The sequence below is a fragment of the Citrus clementina genome, unplaced genomic scaffold (genome assembly GCF_000493195.1).
Source record: "Citrus clementina cultivar Clemenules unplaced genomic scaffold, Citrus_clementina_v1.0 scaffold_3, whole genome shotgun sequence".
NCBI classification, from domain to species: Eukaryota; Viridiplantae; Streptophyta; class Magnoliopsida; order Sapindales; family Rutaceae; genus Citrus; species Citrus x clementina.
In genome coordinates, this window is record NW_006262339.1 from 48,660,874 (window position 1) to 48,678,499 (window position 17,626).

The window sequence follows — 17,626 nt, forward strand, 5'->3', positions numbered from 1 at the left end:
AATCCTTTGCTTTTTGCAGCAATGGTGTCAAAGACATTCTCTCGGAACATGAATAACCGGTTACTTTACAATTTAAATGCTTTGTATAATGTTTTCCGCTAAGAATGTTCAACATTCTACCGGATTAGGTGTTGATTTTTCTTTAGTTTTGGCCTGCGGAATTTGCTGGTTCCAGGTGCCTGGATTGGTTAAAACCTCGAAGCAAGATTGTTGAATTCACCCCATCGTGCCCGTTGAATGGAAACAGGACCAAAACTGTTAATAAGTCCTTTTTTTTTTTTAACAGTCTTAACTCAACGTGCGATATTTAATAATCACATGATAAATAAAAGTTTTCTAGTTGGAGCCAATCAGACTTGAAAAGAATTTTAAGAGGATGCAAGATGTTGAATTCACTGGGGCGCTAATGGTCAATACTAGAGATGACAATTTCTTTTGGTACGTGTATCTATTATATCCAAAATCAGGAATTGCCATTCAAATCATCAAACACTAGTAAGTTTGAGCATCTATGGCAGTGTGGTCACCTGCAATTTTTAGGTGCAATCCGGTGAGTGGGAAGTGAATTTGCCCAATGGAAAAGAGGGTGCACAAATTTCATTTCGAGAAATTTTAAAATACATCAGATATATCGCGTCAACAATACAATAAATAAATAATGTTATAATAAGTGTGCATTTATTTTAAAAAACCATCATGCAAGTGGTGGTTATATTAAATTCAATTACACATATCATACATGCATCAATTGATTGCAATACATTATAAATATTATAAAATTTCTCATTTCATAGTGACATTGTCCTCTTTTTGTCAATCATACAAAATACTTGAAAAGTCGGAATCTTACTTATTTTCGTAGGCCACTGTACACCAATTTGATGGACAAAGATACCTTAAGGAACACCAGTTCGAGCTATATGGAATTTTGAATCGGATTTATGGGCTGAACTATGTAATAAGTGAATGAATTATAGGAGCAGTAATGACATTTGATCTTCTCAAATTATCTTACGGGTCCTCACTTTTCAACTTATTGTATTATTTTTCAGAAATTATTATTTTTTATTTTATTTTATTATCTCTTTTCCAATCCCTTTGGTGTAAACAACAAGCTCAATATTGCCACCACCACCAATTTTTTTCACCGTCAACCATCATCTCCACCCAGTGGCAGATTTAAAAAAATAATTTACCCAGGGCTAAATTAAATAACAACAAAATGTAAAAACTGAAACTTGAGTATATAAAATTTTTTATAACACATTTACAATTGTTCTTTATGCGATTTCATATTTTGAAAACATTGTGTAATACACTTATTATCAACACTATTAAATACATATTTTTCTACATAAACAATCAAATTATTATTTATCCATTCATCTCTCATCCGATTCCGAAGTTCATTCTTCATAAATTTCATTGCTGAAAATGTTCTCTCTATTGTGGTTATAGAAACTGAAAGAACGGGGCTTTTTGATAATTTGATAGAGATTATTTAAAAATTTATTAATTTTTTTAAACAAAAAGGGTTTTTTTTTTTTTTCAGTGGAGGCTCAAGCCCCCACTAGTCCTACACTACATTCGCTCCTGTCTCCACCAACATACGATGAGTTTCTGTATTGCATTTTTAAAAAAATTATGTGAACAAGTGATGAGTTTTATGATTATTGATAATATTAATCTTATCACAAGTTAATATTCGATTTAAACGGTGAAGAGAAAAAAAAATTGAATAAAAATAATTTTTGAAAAATAAATAATGCTATTGGAAAGGTCGCAGCCAGTAAAATCAACTGAGGAGTTAAATAAACAACAAACAAGGCAGATCCGGCGGCCAAGATATGCAGAACTAACACGTGTTTAAAGTTTGACTTGCAGCCTTGTAAACAAAAAGGCCATCGAAAAAAATCACCAACAGTGGAAGACAACCGGACAAGCGGGTCCAATTGGACACCTAGTAAGACTGTTTTTAATTCGATTGACCAAAAAAGTCAAGTAGAAAACAGCCACCGATTTGGCTGACCATTAAATTATCAAAAAGCCCTTCGCTGTTACTTAACAAAGGGAGATAAGCTCCAACTAGCTCAACGTTATTGCAAAGGCAAGTCGTCACTATGACTTTTTTCTGATGATATCTTTATATTAAGTTTTAATTTTATTTCGCTCAGTAAATTTTTCGTTAACTCAGTCTAAAATGAAAAAATAGTAAAGTCATTGCTTTACTTTCTTAATTGAAATAGTCTTTTGTCTTAGATTTTTTTTTTTTTTTTTTTTATGGTGGCTAACCAAATTACTAAAAAAATAATTGATTGATATAAAATTAGAACTCAAGGTAGTGTCTAGATATTATCATAAATTTGCAGTGACTTCTTCAACTTTCGATATTCTTAGGTTAGTTGGGAGATAATTTTCCCTTAACATATAATACTATTCTTCGTACTCAAAATTAGTTGAGAGACTGATGGCTCGACTCATGTGATTGACCGGGAGATATATATTTTTTAATTTGAAGAGGTTATTTTATATCATAGTAGTTACATATTATAATGTTCAAATTTAAGGAGCCATTCTATCGTATGATAGTTTTTTTTTTTTTTTGAAGAGATCGTATGATAGTTATATGTTATGATGTTTAAATTTTTTATTATATTTTACCAGGAAAATAACAAAAGAACATGCGGTTAAAAGCCCTAATTGGGTTAGTTTCATACATAATTTCTTAGCTCTTCTTAAAACTTTGTTTATTAATCTAGAAAATTTATATAATAACATAGTAGAATTATCCAGAATCTTTATCTTGTTTAACCACCAGAAGGGTCCAATTCAAAATAGTAGATTCTGCTACATTATTATTATTATTATTATTATTATGTAATGTTTCTGACGAGTAATACCAATTATTCAACAGGAGCGTTAGTAAGAGCATGTCATTTGAAACTACTAGATTGCGAATTGATAACTTGTACTATATAATAAGCTTAAAAACGGTTTCAAATTGATATTGATTTTATTTACACTAGCAGCTAGTAATGCCACAAAGTCAATCTAATGTACACACATGTAGAGCGAGTATACACACATATCCTCAAAAAAAAAAAGAGTACACATGTAGAGTGGTTGAATACTGCCGTACAAGGGTGGAAAATATTAATCACCTGAGGGCTCAAGTCATGTGTCGTCTTTAAGTAAAAAATGAACAAAGTTTTGTTTCATATTTGACATCAAATCAAAATCAATCAACAATTATTAGAATTTAGAATTACATCAATGACCCAACACCCAAGTAAGTGATCAGATCACATAAAAGATGTACGTGTACAATCTCGATGCGTACAAAGTTTGAAAACCCTATGTACAACTATACAAGCGGTAGTCACACTCGCACCTAACTATAGAAAAAGAGTTTTGAGCTTCTTGAGTTCGCTTATCAGATAATGTATTCGGCCAGTCTTGAAAAGATGTCTTCGATCCTCGTCTTCTTTTCTTATTTTCTTCTTTTCGATAAAACCATGATGACATTTTCAAATATTTTCATTTTCATTTTCATACATAATGAGACAGACATAAAATATTCGAAGTAACAGATTTCTGATCATCATGTTAAGGGTCCGTTTGAAATTGATGCTAAGTAGCTATAACTTTTAAGATACAGCACTAACATATTTGATAAACACAATTATGTTGATATGGTTTTCACTTATATAATGAAAAATCTATTATATTTTTAATAGTTTTGTCAACATTATTATTTACTACGTATTATTAACTTTCGTTTCATAGTTGCAACATTTTTTCTACAAAAACTGTAACTTAAAAATTACAACACCTCAATTTCAAATAGGAACTAAATATACTTTTTTAAAATTTGCGGTCTAAGCCAACCTATTGATCTCAATCAAGATAGATTGTCTCTAATTGTTTGGTTACTTAGCTGCCTATCTAATTCGGTATGGTAAAAAAAAATAAATAAATAAACAAACTATGTAGTATATAGAGGAGTACTAACTATTTATCATTTTTTTTCCTTACTAAACTAAACTAATCTCTATTATCCAGCGTACGTTAATTCACAATTAATCCCTCCTATATTTAAAAATAGATGCTATTTAGAGGGCAAAAGATTGTATTTTGATGTTATTAGGTATAGCAAATTAGATTAATAAAAGAAGTTACTTCTTTCAATAAAATTTTACGCTAACAGAAATAATAATGGGATGAATATTTTTGGATCAACAACTGAGAATTGATTCCTAATAATTCTATGCACTGAAGAAGAATTTACCCAATTAATTAAATACGGATGGCCTATGTTATGTTATGAATTGACAGTATATCAGGCATGCTCAGTGCTAACCAACTCATACAGCTGGGGTGGGCGAAAGAAATTACCCTTCGCGCAAGAAAGCAGAGAAGCTTTGGCGATGGACAAATGTAATTGCCAAGTCAAATAGTGAATTTCCCACTCGTTTTTGTTTTGCTTTTTAATTAATAATCTACCGAATCTTCACTTTACTTTTTTTTTTTTCTAAAATTAATATCCATTTTACCGAACACAATGTTTTAAAGTTGGACACAGCAACGTTTAGTCGTGAACCTCAAGTAACGTAGCTTGTTTTCAAAGTCTAATTTAACAAATTACGTCATTGATGACTCGTGTTTTTCAATGCGACTTCAAAATCAAAAGCAAGTTTAAGATTAAGGTGCATCTGGTGGGGTTTCATATAATTTGAGAGTATTTTGAGTCCCATTTAGTCCACTGCTCCAAAGAGCACATAAAAGCGATTTCTTTGCAAATGGAAATTGGTAATCAAATCTCGTTCGCACCAAAATATACATATATATATATATATATATATATAAGTGATGTAATTTATAACCAATATATAGCATTAATCTCGAAAATTCAAATTCACTGATAAGCACAGAACCTATAAATGAAACGTGGAACTTCATGATTGAAAATAAACTATATATTATGCATATATCTTGTTTTTGTAGTATGGAGGAAGGTGAGAGAAAGCCACCAACTATATATAGTTTATAAAAATAAATAAACAAATAAATAAATAAAAGTACAAGATTCTAGAGAGTATCTAACTATCTATATAGCAAGAGTGACAGAATAGAATTGCGTACAGAAATGCTAATAGAGAATTAAAAAACTAACTTACAATTGAAAATTGGTGAGCGGTGCCGGTGAGGCAAAGGCCATGACTCACGTTAGCCGGTAAAGGACGGTGGCTGCTTTAGGTGGCTACATATTAAATGTCTTTGTCTTTGAACATCTACTGTGTTTGTACTTAAATTAGTATCAAGTAAGTAGGATATTTTATGAGTGCATAAACACGGTTGACCAATTAAGTATGAAAAGTAATTAATAAAAAAAAAAGAGAGATAAGAGATTGCGCGCATAAGTGAAATCAACACGTTAGGTAGGTGCAATACCTTTTAAGATGATTGTACTAAAAATGAGAAATTCATATCTTTGAATTAAATCATGCAAGAGACAAGATTAAGACATAATTTCCATAACATGTAAGATAGAAAGAACGGAAAGAAATGTCTTAGAAAAACCTAGGAAATCGGATTGGAATTGTGGGGGACCCTTAGAAAAATCCTTGTCGCGCAAGCAATCTTTGTTAAAAGGGCGAAGAAAATAAAATTAATGGAACTGCCCCCAATTTTTTTTATTTTTTTAAAATAATTAATTAATTCCTGACTTAACACCTGGTACATTCATTGTGAGTCTCATGGCATAACTATGGGGTAGATAAGTCCAAATACCGCCCAAAAAGTGCTTTTGCCGGCAATACGGTAAATCCCCATATTTTATTTCCAAAAATTCTTCAAAGCCCGTGTACTTCATGGAAACTTCATTTTATAGTGCTGTTGAATTCCTCATGCACATTGCAAAGCCAGCTTCTGGCTCCCGATTAAATTTCCATGTAAGCAAAGTATGAAAAATCAAAAACCCCACTTACACGTGCACTTATATATCAAAAATGCTGATGCGCTTTATATGAATCATGAATTTACACGCAAGCAATTACGCTTGGACTGATAAAGAAGAAGGAATTTTAAATCCTGTTATTAATTTCCAACCTAGAGTCTCGTTTTTTTTCCAACAATTTGAATTTTGAAGAGACTTTTCCCTGTGCTGGCAAACTTTTTCCAACTCCCACTGCCTATAAAATCCCCACACTTCTATCATTCGTCCCTCACTAAATTGCTAGAGCTCAGCTAAAAATATTCAACATTCCAATTTCAAGCTTCTCTAGCCATAACACAATAAAAAATACTGACCTTTTTTTTCTTTCGCATACAAGATTACTAAGAAGAGACAATGGGAATCTTGTCTAAGATTGCTACAAACAATGGCCACGGCGAAGACTCGGCTTACTTCGACGGGTGGAAGGCATTTGATAGGAACCCTTTTCACCCAACTCAAAATCCTGGGGGTGTCATTCAACTTGGTCTTGCAGAGAATCAGGTTTGGCCTCAAGCTAGCCAGCCAGCTCCTTCTAATTAAATTATATCGTCACAGCCCGATGCGGCAAAAGTCATTAATATACGGCGTAATTAATAATTTGCTTCGCCTCTCTTATTTGCAGCTTTGCTTCGATTTGATCAAGGATTGGATTACCAAAAACCCATATGCATCAATTTGCACAGCTGAAGGTGTTGAAGTCTTCAAAGATATTGCTATCTTTCAGGACTATCATGGCCTCCCGGAATTTAGACAGGTATATATATATATATATATATATATATATATATTGCAACATGCATGCAGCATATAATTAATTACTGTTACTTCATGAAACAATATTAATAACGATTCTGTTAAATTTTTTGCAGGCCGTGGCAAAGTTTATGGGGAAAGGGAGAGGCGGCAGGGTAACATTTGATCCAGATCGTATAGTTATGGGTGGCGGAGCAACTGGAGCTAACGAGCTTATCATGTTTTGCTTAGCCAATCCTGGCGATGCTTTTCTTGTGCCTTCACCTTATTATGCAGCGTACGAAACACTCTCTCTTCTTTACATTTTCTTCATCAATTATAATATAATTTTGTGCTAATTTATACAGCACTAGAGGTTGAACGATATTGAGTTAGTTGAAAACTAACTGATGGAAGAGAAGAGGGCTATCCTGACATTCAAATTATTTAAATAAAAGCACTAGATGAAAAGGCATTAACATGGTTTTAGAGGCTCTAAGTCTTGGGCTTGCTATTACTATTTACTACAACTTGACCAGCGACATGCGAACACCACCTACTACCATATGCATATATCCAGTGTTTTAGTCTTATTCAACTGTGTTTTCCCCTCAATTTTCAACGCAGGGAATTAAATGAATTAGGTCAAACTCATTGACCTTAGTTTGAAATTGGAATTAGTGAATTAATATACTAAACTAATCAAGATTAGAATCTTGCTAAATTCTAGATCAGTGGTAGAGAAAAACAATTATTTTTTAAAAAAAAAATCCATTAATTACTCAACATTTGATTGACCAAGAGCATTATTGACCTTTGAACTGTAGACCAATGAAAAACTAGTCCTTTTCTTTGATGTTGGTTCGATGGTCAAAATTCAAACCAAACTAATTAAATGTTTGGAAAATTTCCACGGTCTAATCTACATCAGAATTTGTGTTAAAATTCTACTACAGCTTTCAAATTTTGTCTCTTTAATTACATTGACAAAAATAAATAAAATTTTAAATCCAACGTGGATCATATCTTTTTAAGTAACGAGTAAATTAAAATGTGTACTGAACAATATTCTAATCTTGATTGCAGATTCGACCGTGATCTGTCATGGCGCACTGGGGTACAAATTGTCCCAGTTCACTGCGACATCTCCAACAATTTCAAAATAACGAGAGAAGCACTGGAGGCAGCTTACGAAAGGGCCCAAGAAGCCAGCATCAACATCAAAGGCTTGATCATAACAAACCCTTCGAATCCACTAGGCACAACTTTGGACAGAGACACACTTAAAAGCTTAGTGAGCTTCATCAATGACAAGAACATTCACCTTGTATGCGACGAGATTTATGCGGCCACTGTCTTCAGCTCTCCTAAGTTCACGAGCGTTGCTGAAGTCATTCAAGAAATGGACTGCAATCGTGACCTCATTCATATCATTTACAGCTTGTCTAAGGACATGGGGCTCCCTGGCTTTAGAGTTGGCATTGTGTACTCGTTTAATGATACTGTTGTGAATTGCGGCCGCAAGATGTCGAGCTTCGGTTTAGTCTCTTCGCAGACTCAGTACTTGCTTGCTTCAATGCTCTCTGATGATGAGTTTGTCGATAACTTTCTCGTGGAGACCTCCAAGAGGTTAGCTAAGAGACACCATAATTTCACCAAGGGACTTGAACAAGTTGGAATCAACTGCTTGAAAAGCAATGCGGGTCTTTTTTTTTGGATGGACTTGCGTCATCTGCTTAAGGAAAAAACATTAGAAGGTGAAATTGCTCTGTGGCGCACCATTGTCAACGATGTGAAGCTCAATGTTTCGCCTGGCTCTTCGTTTCAGTGTACTGAGCCTGGTTGGTTTAGGGTTTGCTTTGCTAACATGGATGATGACACATTGCAAGTTGCACTAAACCGAATTGCCGCATTTGTGCAACAGGATAAGGAAAGTGAGAAACCAACCAAGAAACGTTGGCAGCAGAATCTTCGCGTCAGCTTCTCATCGAGGATCTACGAACAAGGTGTCATGTCGCCGCACATGATGTCTCCTCACTCTCCAATTCCCCAGTCGCCTCTCGTCCGGGCAAGGACTTAAAAGAGGAATATTATATTTATTCTATCTACTCAAAAAATAAGTGGTGATTCCACGAAGTAACTGTCATTTTTTCCCAGTAGCGTGGGTTCTGTCACCTTTTTGTGGGACTGCTAGATTTAATTAGCGTGTTTTCACTGCGAAAAGCTAGGGGTGGTATCTTCTTAATTTAATTGATAATTGAACTTTTGTGTTTCATATATGATGATGTTTGATTGTGTAATTCATCATATATAGTGGAAGTAATAGAATTTCAAAAAAATTTCATATGTTAGTAAGTAATCTTGTTTCTTGTTCCCCCAAAGCCCAAGCATTTGTTTGATCAGGATTATCAATCTATCTTGATTGCTCTCGGTACTCTTTTTTTTTTTCCGTATTAAAAATGGATGATAAGCTGGCAGGTGATAAATGTCCATAAGCGTGGCAACATGCCTAAAACTTGCATGCCTCGTGCACAGCTTTTAAAACGTGGCCATGCCAGTATGACATGAGCAAGCATAGAATATGATCAAAGCATGCCTGGTTAACTCGTGATAATGTCCCAATTGCGATATTACTTTTAAGAGTGTCCCCGAATTACGTTTTAATGTAACTTATTAATACCACTTGGTCCTAATTTTTTTTTTTTGTAAACGTTTTATCTTCTATTTACAATTATTATGTTTAATTTCTCAAATTTATGTTTTATTCTATAATTAATGTTGATTTACAAGTTTTATGTTTCGTTTACATAATTTATATTTAATTATGGTATTGATGTTGCAACCTTTATCACGCCATCATAAAATAACCCTTTGTCTAATTGTCAGTTACAATAAAATGGAACTTAAAAAAATCCTATTATATATTCTGTGAGCTAATGCTCCGTATACATGATGATGCTCACAGACTATTTGCTATATTTTCCTTTTTTATTATTTTTTTAATTATTATTATTCTCCTTGTTAATTAATGTGTACACCATGCACACAGCAAAAATGAAATTGTTTAATGTTTTTATAAAAAAACAAATGTGAACAAAATCTGTGAAATGCTAAGTTAGCTTGAACAAGAGAACGAGGAACATGACCAAAATAAATAGCACTCGCTACGAGATGTTTTTTATTTGATTTTTTTCCATTCCGTACAATGTCATTGGATTAATGCTATTTGTTCGGTTGCATGTGCACCAGAACGAAACGTAATGTCAAGTCTTTTTCATTCTTACGCTGTGAATTGAGACACAACTGCCCCACCAATCTAAATTTGCACATTCTGCTCAATTAGTCGGTTGACCAGCTAAGCAAACTGAACCGACAGAATATGATTCGAAAGAGAGCAAATTGAAAATGAGATTTTACTCTTCATTTGCACCGAAACATGTTTGTAAGACTCAATTTGCCATCTGGGAATCTTTTGTTCAGTATGACCTGATAACAGAGACACCTGTTTACGTGTCTTCCTCCAAGAAAAGAGGCTATCAAAGGAAAGAAGATTTTGGAGTGCGTGGAAATTGTTTTTGCGATGATCCTCTTGAATTTTGGTTAGAAAAATTTGGCACCTCGTGAGACAGGATAAAAACACCAGTCACAGAGTCAACGAGCAATCTCGCGTGCTGCTTATAAATAAGCTGATCATGACCACGACAATTATGTAAAATCATGTTCGCTACTGCACGTCTCTTCTCCATAAAACTGGCAATTTATTTAACAAATGAAATGGAATACAAGCATTTGTCGTAGTCGCCGTGAAGAAAATTTAACAAAATTATGCTAAAATTTGCCCAAGAATTTGTCTGTTTGTGCTTCTTGAGTATGTAATTTTTGAACATTGTGATCATCTTGTATACCTTAAGTGTCCCATACATATTAAAACTTCGTTCTACGTATGAACAAGTTCTTGTTTGAATTTCTTCGTGTATATCTGTTTTTTGATCAGCTCAATCCAAATTATTATTGCTTGCACGCATGTTCCACGTTGATTAAATTATTTTCCACACGAAGATTGCTGAATAAAACACAATCATTTTTAATTCGGCATCGGATACATATGCGAATGTGAAACGATACATTTCAAAGCTGATTCTGTGAAGACTGAAGACCTGGCGAGAAAGCTAAGTGGTGGACTTTGGTGAAGCTTTTAATCAAATAAATAAATATCATATGTACCAGCTTGTCAATGCCACTGACAGCAGCAGGTTAATTGGGCCGATTAGCCAGAAATTAAAAATTAAGTCATGATTAAGTGGGAGATGAAGAGACTTAGTGACATTTTTTTTTCTTAATCCGAATCCATAGACTTCTTTAATCTATGGGCAAACTTTAGAGGGATGAATTTATTTACCTCGTTGCTTGTCTGTTTATCTAATAGAGCTGATTTTGCTATATCCGTATTATTATATACGTTGCATAAACGTGGCTTTTGTACAAATCACTCTATGAAAAATAAAATGATAAATAAAGAAAATATTTCCACTAACAGTATTAGAATTAAAATAACCACTTATAAAGAAGGAAAATTAACTGAACTCCCTGGTTATTAAGAGAAAGTAATTAAAAAAAAACCCCCTCATATTTTAAAATTAGTTAAGCATTAACTTTATTGATTGAAACCTATCGAAACCCCCATTATGTTAATTAAGTGTTAGCTTATTGATCATTTTACTATTTTCTCCTTGGTGTCCATAAAACTTAAAATATTTTGGGATATAAAAATTAAATAAAATGGCTCATATGCCTTTAATTTGTTTTTTTTTTTTTATGTATACCCTTAATAATTGAACTAACTTATTTAATAATAAAATGTAAAGTAGCCCACGTGTTTGTGAGATTAGCATACATGTGCGTTTGGGACATTTCCGAACCAGGCAACACTTGAAGAATAAAATGCAATTTTCATGAATATTATAGCAGCTGTTATGGATATTTATGTCATTTTATATAGTTTTAACCGATGTGCAATTTGCATAGTTATTATTAAATTAATTCAATCATTAATGATATAAGTCATTTTTCTTGATTCATATTCCAAATACATTTAAACTTTACAACCATCAAAGGTAAAATGGAAAAGTACGTGATTAATAAATTTGATACTTTAATTATAAATAGTTATAACATCGGTAGATTTTGGGTAGGATTACTTTCTCCAAACAACAAGTGGTTTATATTCCTCTTATAATGAGTTCACCCCATCTTCTATACATATGTGTACCTAAATTGTATGTACAAAGATGTATATACAATATGATTAAACCACAAGACATTTTTGTTAGATAATTTTATAAAAAAAATTCTTTTTTAGTGAGAATACACATTTAAGTACAAACAATAAAGAGATACATACATACATACATACATACATACATACATACATACATACATACATACATATATATATATATATATATATGGAGGCATTATTTTTTTATCTGTAAGTGGCATCTTCATTTTAACAAAATGAAAATACCCTCGTTAGAAAATTATACACGCAACACACACAAACACACATATCCAGTTATCCACACACCCCTCTATGTATCTTCTCACTATAGAGTGAGTTGATAGATGACTAAGTTTAATCAGGACCAATTATAATGTAGGGTTAGTGTGTGTACTGACGCATTGCATTGTTTCATATACATAATGTTATAACTGAGATTATTATTATAATAAAAGTTTATAACAACAGTAGGCATCCAGTGTAATCTATAGCTTAAGACTTGATGAGTGTGTTCTTTGTGCTGAATGCACATGCAGGCACAGAGTACAGTGCGCGCGAGCATATATTTAATGTACACAAATAAAATTATCGTCCATCACATGCAATCATGATACAAAATTAGGATTATAGATTTACATGGCTTAGTTCTTAAGGGGAATACACAACTAAGCAACCAGTGATGTAATACTTGTAATCAACTCGCAAAGCTTATTGCATCAGTTGAATTAATAAGCACCATTATATGGTTTGTATTAGATGCCAACCAAATCAATTGTACAGTAACACCAGTCCTAATAATTTTTTTAAAGCAATTAAAAACACTCTTATCGCAAGAACAGTGGCAATAAACTAAGTAATTGTGTTATTTGTGTGGTCAGGATTGACAAGAGTGGAAGAACCCACCAAAAATAAAGTGTCTATCTGCAACCGACCGTGGCCCATGGAAAATGACCGATCAATTCGTACAAGTAAAAAAACAAAACATAATTATTAGACTCCAGAAATATAATGTGAATCAGGCCCCTGCAGTTCCGAGTACAACATCAAGTAATTCGATGAAATATACCCTCGGAGTTCTGAAACCAAAAGCTTCAATGTGACCCACAATGAATTTTCAGCCCGTGATTTTATTATTGACTCTGGGAAATTTACGGAACGGCCCAAATTTTGGGTACTAACTAACAAGTTGTCAATTGTGATCAGAGAAGCTTATTTATTGAATGAGGTGATCTGTCATAATTTTTTAAGCTTAATTATTTAAGCACATAATAATCAGTTTTAGCTTAGCAAAAATAAGAAAAATGCCACTAGAAATGAACCCTAATCCGAGGCTAAATCTTCATCTACTTTGATCCTCTGATGTATATAATGAATATAACAAACCCAAAAAAAAAAAAAAAGGAAGAGGAAAAAAATTGATGATGGACAGAAACAAAATTCAAAAAGTTTTATTTATTTTTTCTACAGTTCAATTACTCACTCATACATGGAAAGAAACAAAGGAAGCAGCACTTTTTATATACACAAGTTTGATTTCTTGATATTGCCTTGATATCTTGATGTTGCCTGCTTACTATAAGAATTGATGACATTCAAATCAAGTCACCAACTTAGCAAAATGTCTTTAGTTTCTGTTGAGAAATTAACAAATAACACAAGCGTTTGGATTCTCCTCAATGCTTTGAACATGGTAATGAGTGGTCAAGTGAGGATTATAAGCTCTGTAAGCTTTAACAAGCTCTAAAACAGGATCCGGTGGTGGTACCGGTGCCGGTGCCGCTTCTTTCTTTTTCTCTTCCTCTTTCTTTTCTTCTTCTTTCTTGGGTTCTTCTTTTTTGGGCTCTTCTTTCTTAGCTTCTTCTTCTTTCTTTGGCTCTTCTTTCTTAGCTTCCTCTTCCTTCTTCGGCTCTTCCTTCTTTGGCTCCTCCTTTGGCTTCTCCGGCTCCTTTGCTGGCCCAACTAATATTATATCTGTCGTCGGCCAATACTTTCTCAATTTGCTCACAACGTTTACAGGATCAGCGGTTCCTATCACTGTCAATTTCTTCTCCTTCATGTCCATGGCAATGGAATCGATCCCTTTTAAAATGAAATCAAGTTACTCAAAGCCTTCTTTTTTATCTAACATTACTACGCATAGAAGATTAATCCAGTAGAGACTACGGCTAGCAATTAATGATCATTTCATGACTCCTGATGCTAATAAGAACAATAGAATAAAATTCCACGTGCAGCCAAACTGTTTAACCTATTCATGCAATTGTTTGTTTCGTGAAGGACAAATCTGACGGTCACCATTTTGCACGATAATCAACGTAAATTGTAATTATTCATCTCATAATATAATTAACTGTTCCCCAAGTAACGTAAACAAAAAAAGCCTACTTAAAATTAAAACATAATTAACAACTTCCCTAGATCTCTCCCTCTGTCTTTTTTCTTTTTCTTTTTTTGTGTGAGAAATAAAAAGTTTTTTTTTTTAAAAATATTTTCTTCCTCTTTCTTCAAAGGTGCTGGTACCGATCTTTTATACAGTGAACCAGTTGTGGACCATCATTTTAATGGAGTGAATTGACCAGTTACCAGATAATCATAAACATAAGGCGTAGGTGATGTGGTGAAAACTGATCAGTAAGTTCTTAATTTACTGAAATCATATCATTAATTTGCGGGATGTGAACATTACAGGCTCAAAAATATAAAACTACATAGAAAAGAATATAGAATAATATCTTCTGTCACAGTCAAAACAAATAATCAATGCTCAAATTGAAGTTCTAATTCCTTTGCGGTATTTATTTATTTATTTATTTTTGTTTTTGCTTAAAAAAAAAGTAAAAATGGTTTGGTACCTGACAGAGTAGAGACAGTCTTCAAAGCTTTCTGCTTGGCCTTAGCATCATCCAAATCCAACTTTAATACAGCCTTCTGCAATCGCAAATTAACCCAAAAGATCAATCTATCTCAGAATATATATATATATATATATATATATATATATATATGAGAGATCAAACTTGATGAAACATATATGAGGTGTATGTTCTTTTATTCTTCCTTCCTTTATGAATCGAAAAAGCTGGATCGATGTTAAAAAAAATAAATAAAAAGACAAGAACTTTATAGCTCAAAAAAAGACTGTATAATTAATAACGAAAACACGACATAAATCATACTTTCTGATTTCTGATTATAGTCCGCTTTATAATGTTTAAACCAAAAGAAAAAAAAAATGTAAATGTTTATAACATCTATATAAAATTAAAGATATGATCAAAGACACCCTTAACAAGAACAAGACCCAGATGATGTCGGCGGCCCATACATATTTAATTAAGTTATTAATTACGAATCAGACTAAACGAACAGAATGAAGTAAGTGAATAAAATAAATGAAGGAATCAGAAGAACCCAGGCCAGTAATAATTAACTTGTAGACATGTATCTATAGACATATATGCTTGTATTATATAATTATATTAAAAAGAGGTGGTAACGTTAAAGTGAGAATCAAACCTTCATTATTCCTGGTTGCTTTCTCAGAAAAATAGCAGATCAGAACCAAAGAAAATAAAGAGAGAATATTGAGAAATGGAGAGAGAGAAAAGAGAGAAAACCAAATGAGATGGAGAAAAGATAGGGAAGACGTAATCGAATAATGCTCTGTTGAAAAAAGATAAGAGAGGCTTGGACAGTTTTGCAAACCCAACGAACAAATCCGAATCAAAACAAGAAATGCAGAATAGGAAAGAGAAATCCCTTCTTTTTTTTTTTCTTTATAATATTAAAAAGGGCAAATAAATCAGTGCACGAACGTTGAATGAGTGGAGATGTGTTGGTTACGGAAGTGGAAAGATTGAAACATGTTAACGCCCGAGCTCCCTCGGTAACATGAATCAGTGAGTGAATGAATGACGGCTCAGTTAAAAAAGCCATCGCCTGCCTGGTGAGGCCCACGCCACAGGAGCGTCACATCCACACATGACGGCATGCTCCATTAACGTTGCTAATATTTTTTTTTTATATTTTTGAGAAAAATGATAGTTTTATGTTCATTCAACCATTAAAAATTTTAATATGTTCTTTATATCATTTTTTTTTTAATTTGTATCAACTAACTACTTTTTAACTAACATCGTTAAATAATTTAAATGAAATAATAATTTTATTTTTAAATAAATTAAAAGACCATTTTATTTTTCAAAAATTTTAAAAAATAAGAAAATTATAACTATAAAAATACCCCTAAGTTTAATAAAAAATAAATCTCAAAATTAGAATTTCTTTAATAAAAATCTAAATAAAATTATAATTATAAAAATAATTACAAAATTTTGGGATTTAATAAAAATCCCTTAAATTATTAAAATTTTGGGATTTATTTTTTAATAAATAAATTCAGTTATTTTAATAAAATTTTACAAAATTATAATTTTTAATAAATAAATTCAGTCATTTTTATTAAAATTTTGTAAATTTATAATTTTTTAATAAAAATAATTATTAAAATTTTACAAAATCTAAATTAAATAAAAATCAGTTGAGCACCTTTGTTTGAGATTTATTTTTATTAAATTTAGGGATATTTTTATAATTATAATTTTCTTATTTTTCAAATTTTTTGTAAAATAAAATGATCTTTTAATTTATTTAAGGGTAAAATTATTATCTCATTTAAATTATTTAACGGTGTTAGTTAAAAAGTAGCTAGTTGATACAAATAAAAAAAAAAAGTGATGCAGAGAGTATATTAAAATATTTTAGTGATTGAATGAATATAAGATAAAAAATAATGAGGCAATGATAACTTTTCTATTTTTAAAGGTGCAAAAGGCAGTGCCCGATTTTATTTTTTTAATTTCCAATAGAAGAGCATGCGATGACAGCATGCTGCACCCATTTTCTTTTGAATTTTATTTAAATTACGAGACAAACACAAAAAAAGAGATGTGTGATGCTCGCCTGACGGAATTCATCTTGCCAAGCTTCGAAGGTGTTAATTGTTAAAAGGCATTTTACGTTGAAAACAAAGAAAAAGCTTTTGGTGCCAACAGTGTTATGGCGCGTAAAGTCACAAGCAATGAACATGAGGTGAGTCGTAGATTCTGGACCCCACTGGTCAAGTTCCACGTACAGCTGCTTTTTTTTAACAATGGGGGACTGCCTTCCAGCCGTAGATTTAGAAAGCAGACTGGGTAATTTTTAAAAATTCCCTGACTTCGAATTTATTGTAAGTAGACAGCGAGAATTCGTTTAATTATAAAAAATCTCATATTATCAATTAATTTTTATATTGACTATTAGTTAACTGTACAGAAATAATATTGTCACTAGTGACAATTTGAAAAAGTATGGATTGTAATCCCCAAAGGTCGGGGCACATGGTCTCTCTCTCTCTCTTCATCAACATCTTAGCTCCAGAACGTCGTCGTTTTTGCATGTAGCGTCTCCAACTTTGCAAGCGGCCAAGTGCAACCACCACGTTTTTCGTCAAACTCGGATCTAAATAGAAATCCACTTCTAAACTTCTACCAATGGCGGTAGACTACACCAAAACGCAACGTATACTCCTCTTAATCGACCTGAATCCTCGCCTTCATCTCCAAGACCAAGAGCTATAT

General features: G+C 32.5%; 2 protein-coding genes across 2 annotated transcripts; one reads left to right on the forward strand and one right to left on the reverse strand.

Moving 5' to 3' along the window:
• The first annotated feature begins 6,132 nt into the window (after positions 1-6,132).
• LOC18048242 (1-aminocyclopropane-1-carboxylate synthase 1) lies at positions 6,133-9,106 on the forward strand. The gene is made up of 4 exons (XM_006444890.2): positions 6,133-6,496; positions 6,618-6,749; positions 6,865-7,025; positions 7,814-9,106. Exons 1-4 carry the CDS (start codon positions 6,350-6,352, stop codon positions 8,805-8,807), a joined length of 1,434 nt encoding a protein of 477 aa, XP_006444953.1. The 5' UTR covers positions 6,133-6,349; the 3' UTR covers positions 8,808-9,106.
• Positions 9,107-13,427: 4,321 nt separating this feature from the next.
• On the reverse strand, positions 13,428-15,759 carry LOC112100390 (heavy metal-associated isoprenylated plant protein 39). The gene is made up of 3 exons (XM_024189823.1): positions 15,522-15,759; positions 14,858-14,933; positions 13,428-14,084 (listed from the first exon to the last, which is right to left on the reverse strand). The coding sequence occupies exons 1-3, from the start codon at positions 15,525-15,527 to the stop codon at positions 13,648-13,650; spliced, it is 519 nt and encodes a 172-aa protein (XP_024045591.1). The 5' UTR covers positions 15,528-15,759; the 3' UTR covers positions 13,428-13,647.
• Between the last annotated feature and the right edge of the window lie 1,867 nt (positions 15,760-17,626).